Genomic DNA, 21,871 nt, shown 5'->3' with positions numbered 1-21,871 from the left:
ATGAGTAAAATAAGAGCAGGCTTAAGATTACAATCAATAAGCCTTTGAAACATTATGCAGAATCTAGCTATCATTTGTGGATGGATCAAGCAGAGATAACTTTGCTAAGGCTCAATGGAGAAATTTTGGTTGGTCAGGCCAGCACTATTAACCTTGTAGATGATGGACAATGAGGGCATGTTAGCCATTCCATAATGGACCCAAAGTCCCATCACCACGGTCAACTTACTGAGATGAAGATAAATCAAATCTCAAACAACAACGTCAAAGGCAACCCAGCCCAGGACAATCAAGAAAACCTCTATTCCGATTTAAAGGGAGGATGAGAAGGCAACCACTATGCAGCCATGAGATCATACAACCAAATGCGTAGATGAAGTAAAAACTTTTCCCTTAATCTCTCAATCTGTTAATGCTGCACTGGACAGAGAAATTGCTGCAAGCTATTCTTCAGCACAAAGCATACTTACCCAATAGAAGTTCCTTGAGCTTTTTTAGTCATGACCATATATGCAGGATGCAATCCAAGGCCAGTCATTTTATAGGTAAGAGTAACTTTGGCTAAAGGGCCCTTTGTTTGCCGACAATTTTCCATGGAAGAGGCAAGATGGCGGAAGCCTAGCTTTGCGCAATCCACGGGTATTGCGTGATCGTGCTGCTTAAATGGTTGCACTAGCGATCTAAATCTAATCCACCGGCTGATTTCTTTTACCTATTGCTTATTTACCAGTAACATTTTGCCGATTGCGTTAGGACATACTTTATTTTCAACATATACCTAAACCAATTGATGTTAATTATGCTCGTAAAACTTCTTAGGTGGTGGGTGTGCATGTATATTTTTGGGATACGGATTACTCCATAAGCTACGTTTGCTGATTTTATGATGCAACCTAATATATGATGGTTGAGTGATGCCTTATGATGGAGTTGTGCAAAGTTTAATGTCCAGGCAGCACTGCTTTTGGCCATTTCAGCGTGAAAACATGTGATTTCATGCCCATGATTGGAGGTGTCTCATTTCATCGCTAATACCCCAAGCTGCGTATTGATGAAGTGTCACTTTTTTATCTTTACGTTGAACGATTACTATGATGAGTGCATGCAAACATTATATGCAAATCACAATGTAACTTACATGTCAAAGCCGAGACAATGTTATGTTGGCCCACAACATTTAACATAGTATTGCCAGCCTTAAGTTGTTATAGCCTACATTGTACGTTGCATAAACTGATTGCCTTAATGAAGAGCCTGAGCCACTATTTTTGCGCAGTTTGTATATGCATGCACAACCTTGCTGCCAATGATGGATTGTCTTTTTTATGATATTCTAAAAACTAAGTAAATCATTACATGCAATGTTTTGCCCGAGGCAGTGCCTAACATTTACTTAATGAGCTGCAGGAGTAACATGCTAAAGGATGCAGCCAACATTGCGATGCCAATTGTTTCTAGTGTAGATATATGATGATTTAGACATATATCTGAGCAGCATTTTATCTAACTTTGTTTGTCATTCTCACCATGTGGGATAATTACCTCTGCCATTTTCTGATATGAAGCATGTCCTAGAATTGGATTAATAACACTTTGTGTTATCTCACTTTGCTTTATCATGTTTTTCCATGCGCTGGATCTCATGATGTGTTTATTGGTTTTTCAAGTTCGTGTACCTTGAAAATGCCCCTTATGAGCATATTTCACTGCAGTATTCTTTACGTTTCTGGATTTTTCCCAGACTATACACTCTTTGATGCATTTTCCAGCAGCTACCCAAGTTTGCTCAAATTTTTATGCAATAGCTGCTTTCATGGCTGCCGATTCATGCATCTGTTTATGTATTTTTTTACAGTCTGCTGTATTCTTTAAAATGCCCCCTTAGCAGGCCTATTTCACTGCATATTTCTTTTATCGTTCCTGGATATTTCCCAGACCTATTACACTCTCTGGCTGCATTTTTCAGAGCCACTACGCAGTTTGTTAACATTTTTATGCAATAGCTCTGCAGCCAGCATTGTGCTAGAGCTATTAACTCACTTAGTTCTTGTTTCTTACAGTTTTCACAATTGAATATTTTGGCCTTTTATGTCTCAATAATTGAGACAATATTAGCGTTTTCTTGGATGTCTGAATCAGATACTAAGTTCTTGTTTGTTACCTATTTTTCACATGTGAGTATTTTGCATATATTACAAAAAAAAATTAAAAATTTACGAGGTTGCCCGAGTTAATTAGGTTTTCTGCTAATTTTGTATACATATATACATGAAGGAATTTGCATCTCAAGTTTTTTCCAAGTCTGTTCACTTGTGTAGTTTAACTCAGACAGTTACACATGAGTCCGCTGCATCTAAAGAGATTTATGCCATTATATTTTCAAAAGAGCATATTACAATGTTTATGAACAACCAAGTAAAATACTAAATATTCCTTTAAGACAAACAATACATTTCTTGCAAGTAATCGACCTTGCTTTGATTGAGAAAATTTCAATTCTCCCTTCCGCCAAGATGCTTTGTTTCCATATACTTTTATTCTGTGGAAACTGCTTGAAGCAGAGGGCTTCATCCTTTGATTCTTCACCTTTTTGAATATCATGCCTCATTTTCTGCCCAACCGTAAAAAATTTGTATTGCCCGCTATTTGGGTATTTGGTGCAGACCCAAAAGCTATTTGCCCTTGTTACGTCCATTTTTGCACAGCTTTATTGGCGTCAGTATTTTTACAATGGCAAGTTCCTTTGCAGCTTTATTTTGAGAGATTGGGTTGTTTTCCATGGCACCTCAGTTATGCTTGGAGAAGAAAGACCCTCTTTTGGTTAAGTATTTGCTCAAGGCTTCTTTGCCAGTTTCAAAGAGAGAAAAAAGTTGAGTGGGATTGAGCTTGCAAATGTTAAGTTCGGTATTTTCCCAACTATATATGTGCAGGCATGTTACTGTGACGAATTAAGAGGCCTCGGCCGTCGACTGCTTTCTTGTTTTTTATGCCTGCTTACTAAAAATTCTACCGAATTGCAGCGTTCTTATCACTGTTTGGAGGTAAGCTCATCGTGCTTGGCTTATATAGGTTTTCGCCATTTGGCGGATGTTGCATGCCGAAACAATGAAAGTGGAAGAACATGTGAATAAAGGACCTATGGTTTCTTATTTACATAGTGTTGTACCAAACATAATAAAAGGATGAAACTTTGTTTTCAATCCATGATTTCACTGTGAAACAAACAAAATATCTCAAATCTAGGAAACCCACTTAAAATGCTCAAGAAATAGTTTCATCCTTACATTTATTGGTTTTCTTGTTTTTTTCAGAAATCCTACCAAACATGGCCCTATTGCCTAAAAATATATCCTTCTTAAAAAAGGGTGAGCATGACCAATATTTGATACAGAGTTATCGTGCCGAGCACCTTTTGATTCGCCGGAGATTATCAAAGGCTGGCGTGAGAAAGAGGATGCACAAAAAATACAAGCACAATTTCAGTATATGGCGAAGGAAATTACCCTTCTCTAGATTTATGAGTATGAAAACGCATTACAAATTCCCTCTCTCACAATCTTCATCTAGAATTTAGAACCAAACTCTCAATTCTCACTTAAACCCTAATACAATAATTAGAATCCTCTCTTAATTACCTCTATGAATAATACTGATTTGTTAGAAACCCTAAAAACAAATCCTTTATACTTAGGTGCTACAAACGTAGGATGCATATTGGTAATAACCAGGACAAAACCAACCAGGAATTCGTGTGAACCAGAAACCCAAACGAACCAAGGAAACCATCGAGAGTCGGACTCATGATGCAGAATGAGTCGACTCGTCGAAGGCTGCGACAAAACACAAAAGCCCAACAATAAGTCGACTCAGACAGTCATGAGTCGACTCACCTGCATGAGTCCGGCTCATGACTGCTTATGAGTCTCGACTCATGACTGATTATGAGTCGCACCTCACAGGCTGAAAATCTGGATAACTTCCGATTCTGTTGCTCTCATTCTCGTTCTACGCTTCCCACCTGCCGTTCCACTATACTATTTGCACACTCTATTCTCATGCTATCATGAGAATCATTCTCATCCTTCAAGCTCCCATGCAGGCAATCGCCCTAAGCTCCGAGAGAAAGATACACCCGCTATCATGGGTCCCCCTCTTTAAGAACTTAAAGTCTCATTCAAGTTTAAACCCTTTGTTGGAGGGAAACTCTCGAGCTCCTCCCATCTTTTATGCACCACCTGGCCCTTGCTAGGATCCCGGTTCTCGACTGTCTGATCGGGAAACAACTCAATACCTTCTGCTGTCTCGTCATAGTTACCCGTTCGCTCTAAGTTGCAATCCTTTGTCGATGGCTTTCCTGGAATCTAATGCACAGCCGAGACAAACTTCTTGCTTGCAATTCACTAGTCTCTTCGCCTCGGGCCAATCACCGCTTCCCCAAGCTTGTCTCCCTCGGAAGAGATGCCGAACGAAAATATGAACTTTACACCATCCTTAGCATGAGGTTTACTTCTGATGCCCGCCTCTCGTTAGATCGCAATAATCTATCCCATAAGTACGGATGCCTAGTATAATCTTGACAACCATTCTACACTGGACAAAACTGACAATCGCACCGTGAACCTCGTCAATATATGACTCGTGGCCGCAGCCGCAAATCTGGACAGTGCATTGATCAACTACACTCAGTTTCTGCCTCCTTCTGAATCCACCCCAATGCGATAGGCTTCGGATGGTTGACGTTCTTCAGACCCAGCTTTCCTACACAATGCCTCGCGATATCCACGATTCTTCTCACTGTCCGAATCAACCAATGGCATCAACACCAAAACTAATCTTCACTTGCCAACTAAAGAACCAAAAGAGTTGCTCTCTCGGCGTCGTTTGTCTGTTTCGCTGGTCTGCTTCCCCATTCCATTAATGGTTGAGGACATGTTGTTGGGGCTCTGCCATCCCCGGGACTCTTTCGAACTTGAGCTATCATGTATCCTTTTTTCTCCGCCTCCTTTTTCAACCCTCTTGGCCTTGCAGATATAGGTACTTTCTCCCAGCACGATCAGGCTATATACCCCTTTCTTCTCGCAGTGACTACAAATCAGCCCTGGCTTTCCCTGGATCACCCTTCTTCTTCTCCTCCTAGATTTGAGAACCACTAGACTCGCCCCTCCCCTCCCTCCCCCTGTCTGTTTGGAGTCTCCCTTAGCCCCTCGTTGCCTTTTTGCTTGCCCTCGGCAGGGCCAATTAGCCTCACGCTCCGTCTCTGTAATTGATTTCCACCGTGAATAGCTGTCATCTCCTTGTCGGATGCTAATCGTTAATCCCGTCATATACTCATCAAACCGAAATATTCCTCTGTCGCTAATGCTTGAGGCACCATCGCCTGCTGCCTAGAACTTTCCGTAGTTGCTTATTCTTGAACCGGTTTGATTGACCTTTTGCGCGAAAAGCCTCTCCGTTACCACTTGTACCAACGCTCTTCAAGCGAACTCCACCGGGTAGAACTGTTTTCTCAGTAAACTCCTTGAACTTGTTCCACGGACACCGTCTTTCTTCTTTCTGCTATGCAGTAGGATTTCCACCAACGTTCAACCGCGTGCCCTGAAGATTTCAAAGTCCACGAACATAATCTATCTCTTTCGAACGAATAGCCATAAGAGTAAAATACGTCTCCAATCCCGCTCCGCCATTCCAGTCATCAAGCTCTCTGACGTCAACACCTCCTATCATAAACATGAATCTCCACTTGAAGTTCAATTTCAGGTTCTGTAAGAATTCTTTACCCCCTTGATGCCCCAATGCCAGTCTTAACGCGTTCTCCTCCTCCTTGCTCTGAATCTGAATCTACTCTCTTCCACATCGAACCTCCAACAATTTTTTTCGAAGGAGATTCACCTTGTTCCGCCACCTCCATGGCATAAGACTACGCAGCTTGCTGTGTCAGAGTCCGAACCTATCGTTCTCGCATCTGCTTCTTCATGGCCATCCAATTCCTCGCCCTGAATTGTCTCCTTCAGCCAATCTTTCTTTCTTCCCTTTAAAAACCTGGATTCATTTTCCAATGAAATAAGGATCTCGCCCAAGCTTATTGTATTGCGCGAATCGAGTAAGGACCATACACAGCGATGTCCCCTTCACCGGATCTGATTCTCTGATCACCAACTTGATACGAGTTGTCGCTCCGAACATCTTGGGATCGCGCGAATTATCAAAGTGCTTGGGATTGGTTGAGAAGATCTGATGACAGAAACACAAGCACCAATTCAGTTTTATCGCGAAGAAAATTACCTTCTCCTAGATTATGCAGTTGAAAAGATTACAATCCCTCTCTCACAATCTCCACTAGAATCGCAAACAAACTCTCAGATTCTTCACTAAACCCTAATTACAATGATTAGAATCTCTTTTTAATTACACTCTATGAATCATCTGATTGTTTATAAACCCTAAAACAATCCTTTATTATTAGGGCTACCCAAACGTGGATGGTCAATTTGGCTAAATAACCAGACCCAAAACCAACAGCGAATTCTTTAGGTGAACAGAAACCCAAAACGAACCAGGAAACCCATCGCATGCAGTCGACTTCATGCACTGAGATGAGTCGACTCTGTCCGAAACTGCCCGACAAAACACAAAAGCCAGCGATTGATCGCACTCATGACAGTCATAGTCGACTCAACCTGATGAGTCGACTCATTGCACTGTTATGAGTCGACTCACAGCGCCTGAAAAACTTGTGGAATACTTCGATTCTGTTGCTTGCCGTCTCGTTCACGCTCTCCCACCTGACGTTCCCACTGACTGTTTGACACCTCTATTCTCCATGCTATCGAGAATCATCTCATCCTCAAGCTTCCATGAGATCGCTAAGTTACCCGCAAGAGAGATACACCCCGTATCAATATTCTTTTCACTAAAAAACAAATTTGCATAAGATCATTATTTTCTTTGCCTAGTTCTGTTTGAATCTGAAAGGGCTAGGAGGTAAAAGCCCAAAAAACTCATAGGGCTTAAGTGATTAATATAATAGTTGAGACTTTACAGAGAAAACCATAAATTGATGTTCCTTAGCGATTGTGGAAATCCATAAAGGGTGTTGTGTTCTTGCGTTTCAAACAATATTTGGATTTGGGAATGCGCCTAACAACTCTGCTAATATTTTGCTTTGTTTCATTCAATATTTGACGGATTTGGGAATTACTATAAATTATATATTATAATATTAATATAAAATTTTAATAAACATATATTATATAATTATATTATGTATATTTTATATTATAATATTATAATTATATATTTATATATATAAATTATATATTATTTTATATAATTTATATAATTTATATTATATATATATAATTTATATTATTTTATATATTATTTAATTATATAATATAAATAATTTAATATATATATAATATATCTAATATATTCAATTATATGCCCTACAGTAATTTACTACAACATTACTACAGCCATGCACATTGATATATAATATTATTTAATGTATTAATATATATAATATATAATATGATAATATTAAATACTATATATATATATATATATATATATACTATATATATATATATATATAAATTATATATATATATATATTATCATATTAATATATAATATTATATTATATATATATATATATAAGTATATATATATATATTATAAATATATATAAAAATATAATATATATCATGATATATATATTTATATCATATATCTTATATATTATATATGATATATTTATATTATATATATAAATATATATAATATTATATATACATATTATATATGGATATATATATATATAATTATATATAAAATATAATATTAATATAATTATATTATATATATAAATATATATATATAATATTTATATATTATTATATATATATATATAAATAATTATATATTATAGTATATATATATATATATATATATATATTATATATATATATTATATATGATATATTTATATTAGGCCAAAATAGCCAGATTGGTATATATTTTCTCGAGGCGTTGGTGACAAGTTAGATATATTTTCTTTTTTTAGTTTTTGTCAGATTGGTATATTTTCTCAAACTCCGGCACCATATAGACCCTTACAATTTAGCCGGAGTTACTGTTCGGACCAGCTGTTTGATGGGCATTTTACATAAAACCCCCTCATCAAATACCAGTTTCCTCTCCTAAGCCCCCCTCTCCCTCCTCCTCCTCCTCCCCTCTTCAACCTCCCCCTCTCCCTCATCCTCCTCTTCCCCTCCCTCCTCCCCCTTCCTCATCTCTCCTTCCCGATCCCCTCCATCTTCTCCTCCCCCTCCCTCCTCTCCTCCTCCTCCTCCTTCGGCCTCTCCACCTCGCCCATTTCTCTGCCGCACCCCCCTCTCTCTCCTCCCTTAGGCCGAAACACAGAAAATGATAACTTCAAAATAATATAATATATATATATATATATATATAATATAAATTATATAAATTATATAAAATAATATATAATTTATATATTACAATATATATTATATATTATATATAAAATATATAATATATCTATAATTATATATATATATATATATTATATTATATAATATATGTTATTAAAATTTTATATAATATTATAATATATAATTTATAGTATTCCAAATCCCAAAATATTGATGAAACAAACAAAATATTACAAGTTTTAGCATTCCAAATCCCAAAATATTATTGAAGCAAACACAACCCCCTTTATGGATTTCAAATTCTAAAAGCCACATCATTTATGGATTTCAAATCCCATTTTGAAATCCAAAAAAAAAAATCAAAACAAACACCCCCTTAACGTTTTGAATTTTGTACGTCAATACAGACACGACTTTTTGACGTACAACCGGATACGACTGTATCCGTATCTTTACCTTTTCTATTTTATTCATCAGCGGGACCCACACTTTCACGCCTTTCCCGCTTCGCTGTCGCGTGGGGCCCATCAAGCACCAATAAAATAGTGTCAGTTTCTTATATTATTTTTCCTTCTCCTCAACTTTTTCCTGTTTGTTTTTTTCGCTTTTCAATTTATAAACCTCGCTATTTCTAAACCCCAGTGAAATAAACTCCCGCCTTCCCCAATTAAAAAAAAAAAAAAAGATACGCCAAATTCAAGCCCAAACCCTAATCCCCAAATTGCCCCCTCATCCCCAAATCCTCTCTCTCTCTCTCTCTCCTAGGGTTTCGGCCTTTCCTCCCCCCCAAATGGACGGCCGATCCCCGGAAACCCTAGCTCCCTCGTCGCCGTCTCCCACTTCGGCTCCCGATCTCAAATCGAGCAATGCAGATCTCGACCCGTCGGCAGAGAGCAACAAAAGCCGCAAAATCCCAATCTTGGATCTCGTGCTTCTTGAGGGCAGCGGAGCCTTGCGGCGTTCGCCGAGGATCCAGCTGCCGGAGCCTGAGAAGAGGAAATGGATCGACATCGCCGAAGACGACGGAGAGAAGAAGAGTTCTTTGAAGAAGTGTGGAAAAAAGAAGCCTAGGGTTTCTGTGAAGAAGGAGGAAGAGGGCATGGATTTGGACTCAAAAAATGTTAATGGGAAATCTCATTTTGTTGGGGATCCAGTGCCTGAAGAGGAGGCGATGGAGAGATGGCCTCATCGATATGCGAAGAAGGTAATCTTGACTTGTTTATCTCGGTTTCTCTTGATTTCTTGGATCTTTTTTGCGTTCTTGATGTGTTTTTTCTTGTTTATTAGGTAATTCTTGATGTCACTATCTTTTTCTTAGAATGCTTTTCTTGCCAATGAACATCTAAGTCATTATCAGTGTTTTTTTTTCTGAAGGTTAAAACCTGCAACAAATGGAGTAATATTGCCAAGTAAGTGACAAATTTGCATCCTTTCTTTGCTATTTCTTTGCTATTATAATGATAGGACAAGATGACCAACTTCCTTGTTTTGGTAAACTTTTATTTTCCCCCCTAAAGTATCAATTTAACTATTTTCCCCTTAGGGCCTGTTTGTTTCGCAAAAAAATGCAGAAAGTTGGGGAAAGAAAATGAATTTTGATGTTTTTCTCTACTTTTTGATGTTTGGTTCATCAAAATTCGGAAAGAAAGTGAGGGAGAAAATGAGTTATCACCATATTATTCGATGAGATGAGTAATTTTTGATGTTTTCCTCCACTTTCTTTATTTTTTGTTCTTTCTTGTGTTTGGTTCAAGTAATTTTTGATGTTTTCCTCCACTTTCTTTATTTTTTGTTCTTTCTTGTGTTTGGTTCATTCTTAAAACTAAGAATTATTTTTTGTTCTTTCTTGTGTTTGGTTCATTCTTAAAACTAAGAAAATAAATGAGAGAAAATGAGCTATCATTATATTATTGGATGATGTGACTCATACTTAGAAAAATCAATTTTCTTATTTTTTTTGGAGGAAAGGGATGAAAGGAAATTTTAATGAGATGTGATGAGTTGTCACCATATTATTGAATGATGTGAGTAAATTTTAAAGATGGTAGAAAATGAAGAAAAGTTGGGTGAGGTGAGTTAGATGAGTTGATTGATGTGACTCATTTCTTGTGTTTAATTTATTTCTAAAAGTAAGAAATGAGATGTGATGGGATGAGTTATCACAATATTATTGGGGGAAGTGAAGAAAGTGAAGGAAAGTAGGTTAAGGGGCTGTTTGTTTGCCTAAAAAAAAGGAAATCAAAGAAAATGAAACATATTTCTAAGAAAAATAGGTTTTGGGATTGTTTGGTTGGCTAAAAAAAGAAGGAAATCAAAAAAATGGAGATGAGATGAGATGAGTTGTCACCTTATTATAGGATGATGTGAGTGATTTTTTAAGAAAACTTGTTTTGATGTTGTTTGGTTGGCGGAAAAAATAAGGAAATGAATTATAAGAAACCTGTTTATTGTATTAGGTTGTTTTTTTTTGTTTGGTTATTTTTTAAAAATAAGAAAATAGATGAGATGAGATGAGTTGTCATTATATTATTGGATGATGTGACCCACACTTAAAGAAATTGTTTTCCTAGCTTTTTGGGAGGAAAACAAAGAAATGAAATGTTAATGAGATGAGATGAGTTGTCATAATCTTGTTGGATGATGTGAGTAATTTTTAAATATGAGATGAGATGAGTTGAGTGATGTTGTGGATGAAAATAATATTTTATTAGATGTGGTGGATGTGATGGATAAGTTGTTGGATGAAAATAATATTTTATTAGATGTGGTGGATGAGTTGTTGGATAAAAATAATATTTTATTAGATGTGGGTGAGTTTTAGGGATGGAAATGTGTGAAATTGTACTTTTTGATATTTCTCGATTTTCATTTCTATTTTTTGGTTTTTCAGGAAATAACCAAACAGGCCCTAAATAAAGTGGGGGAAAGTTAAAAAGTGAAGGAAAGTGAGTTTTGGATTCTGAGGGAAACGAAACAAACATGCCTATGACAAGATGATCAACTTTCTTTGCTATTATAATGATAGGACAAGATGCCCAATGTGGTCATTTTCTTAGCCCACCCTCAAATATTTAACAGATTGATGATGCGACATTTTTTTCTTGTATTTTCTGCATTTCAAAAAATGATGTTCTACTTACAAAAGAAAAACAAAGAAAAAGAAAAAGAATAAAGGGTAAAAAGTTTTGGGGAATAGTAGTTAGGACTTTTTATTTGTTTGGAGGGACAGGAGATGATAAGACTGATAAAAACCCATGAAGAAATAAAAAAAATGCTGTCACGTCACAAAACTGTTAAATATTTGACTGTGTGCTCACAAAATAGCCACATTAGGCCCATAAACATGGTTATAAGGGGGGGAATAGGTAAATTGATACTTTCGGGGACACGTTGAAAGTTCACCAATTCCTTTGCAGGGGAGTTGGTCATCTTGTCCATAATGATAATATGCACTTTCAAACTTCTTTGTGATTTCTTATATTAACAATGTCTTTCATATGTTATCTTGTAGCGTTGTTGATGATGATGACATCGTTTTAAAAGTAAAATACCATTATTTGCAAGCTAATGTGAGCGGGTGCACGTTTGATATTGGGGACTGCGCTTATGTAAAGGCGAGTCACTTTTTTCAGGATTACTCAGTGCATCAAACTTATTTGATTATTCTTTTTCTTTATTACAGGAGATAGTATGTTTTGTGCTTGCTTTTGGAACTTTTAGGCTTACTCGTATGATGTGCTTCAAGAGGATTTGAGCATAGACCTTATTACATGCTTCCTCACTGAAATTATAGTTTGGATCCAGAGAGAGAATATACATGCACATAAATGGACACACATCTACATTTTTCGTACATAAGCAAATAACTACACGCATATCAACATGATCATGTGCATGACATAAATTTAAATAGATGAGTTTCTGATGTAAAACGAGGGAGGGGGTCTATCAGAATCAGCGATTTAATTCGAATAATACAACGTTTCGCCAAAATTCATAATATTCGGTAGGAAATTAATTTAAAACAGTTAATGTGACCAATGGATTTTAATAAGATTTGCAATGATAGTCATAAACAATTCCAATCTTGAATAATTTAATCGCAATATTAATTATCATTTCGCAAGTTCTAAGATCAATATCAAAATTTAGCAGTCACATGTTTAGTACTCTCAACTCACAAAATTAATCAAGCAGTGACTTATATGATAAGAATTTAGAGATAAACTAGTCTTTGCAATTAGCTAATAAAGTGAAATTAGCAGAAAAATACTGAGTGAAATTGATACCATCGTCGGGCTGAAAATCAGATCCGAATTAACCGCTGTTATAATCAATCTGAACAGTTGATTCTGAAGTTGATCTTCAGTTTAAGCTACAAACAGATCCTTGCGCAATGATCAGGGCAGAAGATTTGTGGGTTCGTTGCTGCTTCGAAGCGGATGAAGGCAGAGAAAGAGGCGTCGGAGATCGGAAACGTAACTCTGTACTTGGTGTTCTAAGTGGTTTAGCATATCTTTGTACTTGGTGTCTGGATGTTGGGAGATGTTGAGAATGGGTGGAGGCGGATCTGAGGGAGATGTTGGGAGCGGTTGTGGGAGGGAAACAAAAGAGCAGAGGGTGGCCGGCGCTTGTAGAGGAGGAGAAGGAAGAGAGAGGGGATGCACAGCTGGTGGCGTCTGCTGAAGGAGAGAAGGGGAGGCTGGCGGCGCTGCTGCTCGGGGAAGAGGGAAGGCGGGAGTTGGTGCAGCTGTTGGAGGGGACGATGGGGAGATGGTTGCGGGTTTTGAAGAGGAGCAGGAGAGGTGTTTGATGGGTTCTGAGAGTTGACGTGAATTGAAGAAAAAAAAGGAAGAAGATGAACAGTGGCTGAGTTTATGAAGAGGAGAGAAGAAGGAATTTGCAGCTTGGAAGAAACGAAGAAAACAAAGTCTTAACCTAGGGTTTCACACCCCTGAATGTTTCACACAAACAGTTAGGCTAATACCATATTTTTCATTTCATTCATCAATGAATTTTTTTTTCATGATTACAGCAGGGTTTATAAAGAGAAAATATTAGAGATTTGCAAATCTCTCACAAAATCAAATCTCTCAAAATAAAATCTCACCAAATAAAAAATCCCTCAAATCATTCAATTACCAAAACTGATAACTACTAAATTTAACCAAATTCGAAATTCAAATTTAAACTACTAAAAACCGAAATAAATATAAACAAAATTTAAATAACAACTAATATGGAAGCTTGTCCTCATCAGTTTCGTTACATACTGTAATTGAATACCTAATGGGATTTTATTGATGTTAAACCAACCCAGAATGCAGGCATGATTGCTGGAAGCAATTGACTTTTTTTTTAATAATTATTACTTTCACATATTGTGAGACCCTTCAAATGAAGATAACACGTTTTTACCTAGTGAGAGATACATCAGGTTTCTGGAGCTGTATTGAGTTTCTTCTCTCGATTCAGTGATTCCTTTTTTCTCTTCACACCAGTGCATGAACTGCACCTGGAAACTAACTACTACACTGCCCAAGTTTTAGATACACCAAATGTTATTCCATCTTCTAGAAACAAAATGGTATCAAATGTTACTGGTGCCCCCCGCCCACGGCCATTTACTTTTACCAAGTTTGTATATTATGAACATGAATATAAACACAATTCCTTACATAGAAGGGGGGATTAAATTACATAACACAATTGCATTATCGCTAGAAAGGGAAAAAAATAAAACCTTCTTTCTTTTTTGTTTCCCACCTGATTCAATAAGCCTGACATGACTACTTGTATTCTTTTGTTGTAATTCCCTAGAATAATGACTTGCTATCTGTTTCTTACAGGGTGAAAAGAGGAAACCAAACTACATTGGTAGAATCATGGAGTTTTTTGAAACAATCAAAGGGGAGTACTATGTTAGACTACAATGGTTCTATCGAGCTGAAGATACTGTGAGCTTAGTGTTATCTTAATCCCATATATCACGGTCAAGTTTTCTTTTATGTCAAGTGTGATTCGTCAGCGTCATTGTATTGGTTGCAAGATTGGATTAGTTGATTCACTGATGTGGTTGAGGTTGATTATGTGTTATATGATTGTGTATTGTGCTTTTATTTTTTTAGGTTATGAAAGATCAAGCAGCACGTCATGACAAAAAGCGGTTGTTCTACTCAGATTTAACAAACGACAACTTGCTAGATTGCATTGTTTCAAAAATCAGGGTCATTCAAGTCACCCCAAGCATATGCACCAATGCTGAATTCCCCTCTTCCTGGAATAAAGATGTATATCTCTTCGTACACTTATCTGATTCATTTCTTCAGTTCCTAGATTTTTTCCTCACATTCTATTATAAAAGTTTACATATTCAATATGATTGCCCTTGTTTTGGTTACCTATTGCTTATCATTGTTTCATTGCAGGTAGAGTTGAAGGCTAAATCTATACCATCATGCTACTTCTACTATGACATGAGTTATTCTGTAGACTATTCTACATTCCAAACCATGGAAATAAGTAAGCTGTCTCTTTTCTAATATCATAACCATGTTATAATTTTCATGTCTATTGATGTAACTATAGTCCTGAAGTTGAGGTACAGAAAACTGTTATAGACCTTTTTCGCACAACTTGTACCTCATTGTTAATTATTAACCTAAATGTGATACCAAAGGTATCTGTGTATAAATCTTACAATTGTCTATACCAACATGCATCAGCAGTATTTTTCTGGCTGGATTATTATGGTCAGCTAATTGATAAACAAAAGATTTTGATACCCAATTTTCTGCTCTTTAAATTAAAAGCATGAGAAACTAAGCCTCACGGACAGGGGAATATACTTCAAAACAATATTAAAGCACAAAGCTACAATACTCTGCAGGTTTAACTACATCCATCACATCAGGAGTTTATATAATGCTTATTATGAATTATAACTTTGTTAGCATATTCTGTGTAACATGTACTTTTATCTGGAAGTTTGTTGGTATTGGACGAGTATTTTGCATATGTTGCACATAACACTTAATTACTTATGGCGCACTTAGTTGACACATGTTCTATGATTGCTTAATGTGTTCTCAAAATTTAATTGCTCTTTTGATTTTGAGTACTTCCTCGACACATGTTTTGCACACTTTGTTCACAGTAAAGGTAATTACACCTCAGAGAGCAACAGGTTATGCATGCCCGTATTAGAACTGTAGCGCTTCCTGTGATAGCAACTTGTTGGGCATATCGTTTTCAGATTGTGAAATAACAATCCGTGTTCTCTGTAATTTATAGATTGCATTACCATAATATGAACATGATATTTTTTACATTTCCTTGTTAGGAGGGCGTTGGTTAATCAGCTACCCAGTTTCACCTCTAGTCTAGATCTTGGATTATAGACCAGTGAATTGAGGAAGTTTCTTTATGTTCCTGTCATTTTAAGTTGCTAGCTATCACCCTATAGTTTCTATCTGCTTATGTTTTCTCCTGTACATGCATAAGCGCCCCTAAATTACAAGCTGTCTTTATCAATTTCAGATAATTCAGTAGAGAAGAGTGATTTGTCTTCTTCCAGTTGCTCGGGAACTGATCATGTGAATGTCTCCAAGATTGAGATGTATAGAAAGGAAGTTTATAGTAAATGCGAATATAAAAGTACAGAGCTATCACTGTTAGATTTATATTCTGGTTGTGGAGGAATGTCGACCGGGCTTTGCTTGGGAGCTCAGATTGCTGGTGCAAAGCTTGTCACGGCATGTATCTTGGACCCATATCCCTTTTTTTCCCCAACCGTAATCATCAATTAGTTTTCAGGGTATCATTTGCTTTTATGGTTGTGTTATGGCAGAGATGGGCTGTTGGTAATCATCAATTAGTTTTCAGGGTATCATTTGCTTTTATGGTTGTGTTATGGCAGAGATGGGCTGTTGACTTAGATGAAGCTGCATGTGAGAGCCTTAAACGAAATCACCCAGGAACAGAAGTAAGCTTTATATTATTTTTTCCTGTGGTTACAGTTAATGAGTTATGCACGTTGAAGTCTTGAATTGTTCTGGTCTCTTTTATAGGTCAGAACTGCATCAGCTGTAGAATTTTATGAGTTATTAAAGGAATGGAACATACTTTGCAAAAAATATATAGTTGGTGGTTATAAAAATGGTAAATCTGATTCAAAGGCCTCAAATGTGCATGCATCTAATGTGCAAGCTCATGATGACTCCGAGATCTCATCTGATGAATTTGAGGTCTTAAGACTTGTAGATATCTGCTATGGCGATCCTGCTAAATCTGGTGAACACGGATTGAAGTTTAAGGTAATGCTTATTTATCCATCCATAAGATATGTTCTATAAGGACAGAGCTTTAGCTTCATTTTATATCCAAAGGAAAAAAGTAACCTAGCATATATTTTTGTATGGTTTCATCGTATGTTACTTGACTCTTTGGCTCTTGCAATTTGCTAAATATGATATTAGTCTCCTCCCCCTTTGTATACAAAGGAGTTAATAATAAATGGAAGGTAGATGGAAATAACTGGTGAGCATACATTCGAAAGTGTGCAGATGGCCCTTCTTGGGAAGGGGCTTCATGCTTTGTTTATTTGCCTTCATTACTACAACATTTGATTGCAAACTTCTAATGCATAGACTAGAGAATGTCCTCGTGCCATCTCTGCAAAGCAATAAAAAACCCTCTGACTGTGCAGTTAAGACCATAGGTTTAAGTAAAAGAGTATGTGATTGTGTTGTACAGTTGATGCAAGCTGGTGACAGGATTGTTGTTGATTGTGGTCAGTAGGGTATTTTTCATTTCTTTTGAGGTTGTTTTTCTTTTCGGATTTTTTTAATTTGGGATTGCGGGTTTTTTTTTTGGGGGGCGGGACCCTGTACGTAGAGGTAATAGAATGAATGTTTAGCCGACAGCATTTACTGAACGTTAGATGGGTACTTATAAATGTGCATGTTCTATGGATTCTGAGAAGTATGTGTTTGCAAGCTGCATCTAAAAGGGAGTGGAGATTTTGTCAAAGGAGAAGCTAGAGAAGGGCCGAAAAACATTTCAACAACTTTATTTTCTTTTTCTCTAAATTAATTTTCTTCAATCCTATACCAAGACCCTACAAGTCTCATTCTTTATTTGAAACAACAGCTTTACGTGTGGCTTTACTTAGGACCTGTTCGTGTCTCAAAAGGTTCCAAGCCATCTTGGCAGCCAAATTCTACGACACAATTCTCATTTGTAACACATCCTTTTGAAATTCTCCATCATTTATTGTTGTCAAGAACCTTAGTCAAATGCTTTTTGATCCTAGTCTTAACTGAAAATGCTTCTTGCGATGTTATCTACTTTTCTAAGTAAATTTCTTGCCCTGGAAGACCCATAGTAACTGCTGCGGGTATTTCGGTGCTTTGAAATATATGAACCACGAGAGAGAATAGCCCTGCTAAGTTCTCATGTCATTATTTTACAGAAGCATAGGTGGGTAAAATGTGCAGGCCTTTTCCCTTCTTGGGATTACTCTACCAAGCAAATGGATTACCACTTTCCAAACATGTCACACACAAGATGAGAACAATTTCTGCTTATATCCTATTCATACAGGTTGATATGCTAGATAATAATATGCTCAGAAGCTTATATTTAATACTTACAACTAAAGTAAAATAATCATATGTCCTTATTATTTTTATAAGCCCATAGCCAGGCCCCAAAGTGGGTCTTGGGCTTAAAATCGTAATCTACTTGAACCTGAAAATCCTGGCAAAACCACATTGTATCTACCGCTGTGTCTCTCTCCCCCTTATTTTCTATGCTTCTTCCGAATGTTATCATGATCGTCACTGCTGTCCAGGTCCGCTGGAAGGGCTATGCTCCAAGCGATGATACATGGGAGCCTATTGGTAATTTAAGGTAACCTGTTCACATCTAGGAGGAGCAAACCCTTATATAGTACTAACGTATGAATTTAATTTTTATAGGATGAAATTGTTCAAGTCAAACAAGCAAACCCTTCACTTTTAGACATTGAGATAGTTGCGAAAATCTGGGGGAAGCAATTTCATGGTCACATCATTGTATTTGGTGGCGGGACTACTTTAAAAGATTTGAGAGGACCGCTCCCTAGTCGATCTGATCTGGAAGCATGAGTTATAGAAGAAAAGAAAAAGAATCAGATTCTTCAATAACGCTTAGATGAGCAGGAACAACAACAACAAAGAATGTCTGAGTTGGGAGTCACAAAGATTCTTCAATAACGCTTAGATGAGCAGGAACAACAACAACAAAGAATGTCTGAGTTGGGAGTCACAAATGAAAGCTATGCAAGAACTTTTTTTAGGCAATCACCTTCATTGACTCCTCAAACTCGAGAACATGTGCAGGACAGGTAATTATTTTTTGTAAAATCTCTTATATACTTTTATGATTGACTACTTGCACTAAAAAATATGAATTTTACTTAATAAGATAATATTTGCTTAATTGATATTTCTTAATTATGTGTTTATTTAAAATTTTCAGGCTATCCATGCAAGATTAGGAGAGGTGTGGTAGCTCGAGTCTTCTTTTGACGATGATTAGAGATGAAAGAATGTGTCTTCTCCAAACTTTTATTTTAATTTGTTATAGATAGTTTCATGTATTTTTCTTTGGAACAAATAGGATATTAACTCTTGTTATTAGTATTGAATATTTGAGGATGGTGGAATTTTATTTATTGATGTTATTAATGAATGAAATTTTTATTTTCTCTTTTATTCATTATTGGGTATTTTTAATATATTTGTGTTGTGAATCTTAGTATCAGGTTGAGAATAATATGATAGTCGCCTATGAATGGAAAAATTATTATTAGTGTATATTAGAAATTTATAGTCTACAATGACGGTTTTATAAACCGTATTTTGTTCATCAACGAAGGGAAAGCACCGTCGTTAATGAGTTACTAATTACCCATTATGAGGACTTTTACGACGGTATGCAACCGTCATTAATTAGTCTTCAACGACGGAAAAATATCCCCGTAACTAATGGTAACGACGGGAAAATATCCCGTTACTGATGGTAACGACGGGAAAATATCCCCGTCACTGATAGTAACGACGGTGATAATTACCGTCATAAATATTAACGATGGTAATATGTTCCGTCATTATAGACTCTATAACGACGGGTAGTATATCCCTTCGTGACCCTTTAGCGAAGAGGGCTTCAACGACGGGTGATGAAGGGATTTTCCCCCGTCGTTAGCATACAATAACGAAGGTTTTCAGCTCTTTAACGAAGGGAAATCCCTTCGTTAAAGATGTAATTTCTTGTAGTGTTCTAAATTCTGTGCTTACTTCAATCCCATTATACTTCATGTCCTTCTACAGATTACCAATTTGGGTCATTAAGAAAATTGACAATATTAGGAAAGGTTTTCTTTGGACAGGAGCTAAAAAGTCAAGTGGTTTCAAGTGTTTAGTTAGCTGGAGAAAAGTCTGTTTAAGTAAACTTGAAGGAGGATTAGGAGTTAAGGATATTCGGTTGTTTAATATTGCCTTGCTATCAAAATGGCTTTGGAAGTGCCTTGATCAGAACTCAAATACGGGAAAATTTCTTTGTCAACTGTATTGCACCAGAGGCAATCTTCAAATGAATCTTGCAGGAGCTTCAAAATCATCATTCTGGAATGATATTTTATCTTTTAAGAACGAGTTCCTACATAATATCTCTTGGTCTCTGGGAGTAGGTGATTCTATCAGATTTTGGGAGGATAAATGGACAGGATTCCACTCCATAGCCAGTCTTTATCCTTCTATTTATAAGCTAGCTTTATCCCCAAATGTCTCTATTTGCAGTCAAGGTTTTCTGAGAAATTCCAATTGGCAATGGAGACTTCTGTTGAGAAGATGCATCTCTTCTTCTTGTCAAATGGAAAAGGACAATCTCATGGAGCTTTTAAGGAGTTTTCAAACTTCTCACACACCAGATAATCCTATATGGTTGCTTACAAATGCTGGCACTTTCACAGTCAAATCTTTCTATCAGTTTCTTAATCAGAGAGGTATTCTATCACCTCATTTTAAGGTTACTTGGAAGATTAAAACCCCACCTAGAATCAGTTTCTTCATCTGGCTTCTGTGCAGTAACAAACTTCATACAAAGGATAATCTTTTGTCAAAAGGTTGGATAGGAGATTCGATGTGTATCTTCTGTAGCTCACACCCAGAAACCAGGGACCACTTGTTTTTCTCATGCCCAATAACATCAAAAGTCTGGTCTCATTTCAAAAATTATTATCTTCCTTTCACATGGTCATCCTTTTTTTCAGATTTATTACATACTGTTAATAAGCTTCGAGGAGATGTTGGTTATATTTGGCGAAGCTTTATCTCCTATATCTGCTGGAACATTTGGATCAGTAGGAATAAAACAATTTTTGATAAGATGAGTTTCTCATACAATACGATTATCAATAATGCTATATATGGACTATATGAATGGTCAGGTATTGGACAAGGTGCTGCGGCAAGGAAATTGTCTTCCAGGCTAGATAATCTTCCACTCTCCCGAGCAAGTGTCTGAAGATAGAAGACTGAAGATATTCTCTGGATTAGCAGCTTTTTGTTATATCTTATGTAAATATCTTTTAAGATATCGTTATCTTTCTGTTTTCATGTTGTTTCATAGAAATTTTAATTTTTACTACGCACATGTATGGCTGGCTTTGGTTCTTCCTAATATCTATGTCAACGGTGAATGACGGCAAGGCCCTCTCTTCATCTTCATGGATCTTTGGAAGAAGAAAGTTATACATCACTACTAGTAGAAATTCTATTTTCTATATTACAACTTCTTAGACACTACTTGTGTCTAAACTTTTGTAATTAACAATCTTGTGTCTTTTTGGTTTATTTTAATGAACGGGGTTTTAAGCCCCTGTTTTTTGATCAAAAAAAAATGTATGCACATATTTCCTTTACAAATATCTCTACGCTATTTTGTACATTGTTTTATCATACATATTTCTTCAATGTTCAGCAATTCCTTATTTTCTAGTAGCACGTGTAGCGCACGTGTGGTCAGGGCGGAGGAGGCGGCTCTAGAGAGGGGGAGAGAGAGATTGAGAGGAGAGAGAGAGAGAGAGATTGAATATCTGGGAGAGAGAGAGAGACAGACGGCTCTAGAGAGGGGGAGAGAGAGAGATTGAGATATTGAGAGGAGAGAGAGAGAGAGAGAGAGAGTTGAATATCTGGGAGAGAGAGAGAGACAGAGAGGATTGAGATTGGATACCAGCTCAATCATTTTTTTCAAGCGCGTGTTTTCCCCTCTATTCCTCTTGGTAAAAATTTGTAAACGCTGCGTGCAATGAAAATGAAAACATGCCTCGTCATCTGAAATAGTCCCCAGGAATACAGTTTTCCTTCAAGAAA

The 21,871-nt window shown here is 36.6% G+C and overlaps 1 protein-coding gene across 1 annotated transcript; it reads left to right on the top strand.

The window, feature by feature from the left end:
• On the top strand, positions 9,055-21,023 carry LOC109841697. Its single transcript, XM_020410643.1, has 12 exons — positions 9,055-9,657; positions 9,828-9,862; positions 11,965-12,067; positions 14,303-14,410; positions 14,582-14,743; positions 14,882-14,975; positions 15,993-16,207; positions 16,372-16,437; positions 16,523-16,768; positions 18,307-18,365; positions 19,829-20,622; positions 20,770-21,023. Exons 1-12 carry the CDS (start codon positions 9,244-9,246, stop codon positions 21,021-21,023), a joined length of 2,550 nt encoding a protein of 849 aa, XP_020266232.1. The 5' UTR covers positions 9,055-9,243.

This window comes from Asparagus officinalis, chromosome 5 (assembly GCF_001876935.1).
Source record: "Asparagus officinalis chromosome 5, Aspof.V1, whole genome shotgun sequence".
NCBI lineage: Eukaryota > Viridiplantae > Streptophyta > Magnoliopsida > Asparagales > Asparagaceae > Asparagus > Asparagus officinalis.
This window is presented reverse-complemented; position numbering and strand designations above follow the sequence as displayed.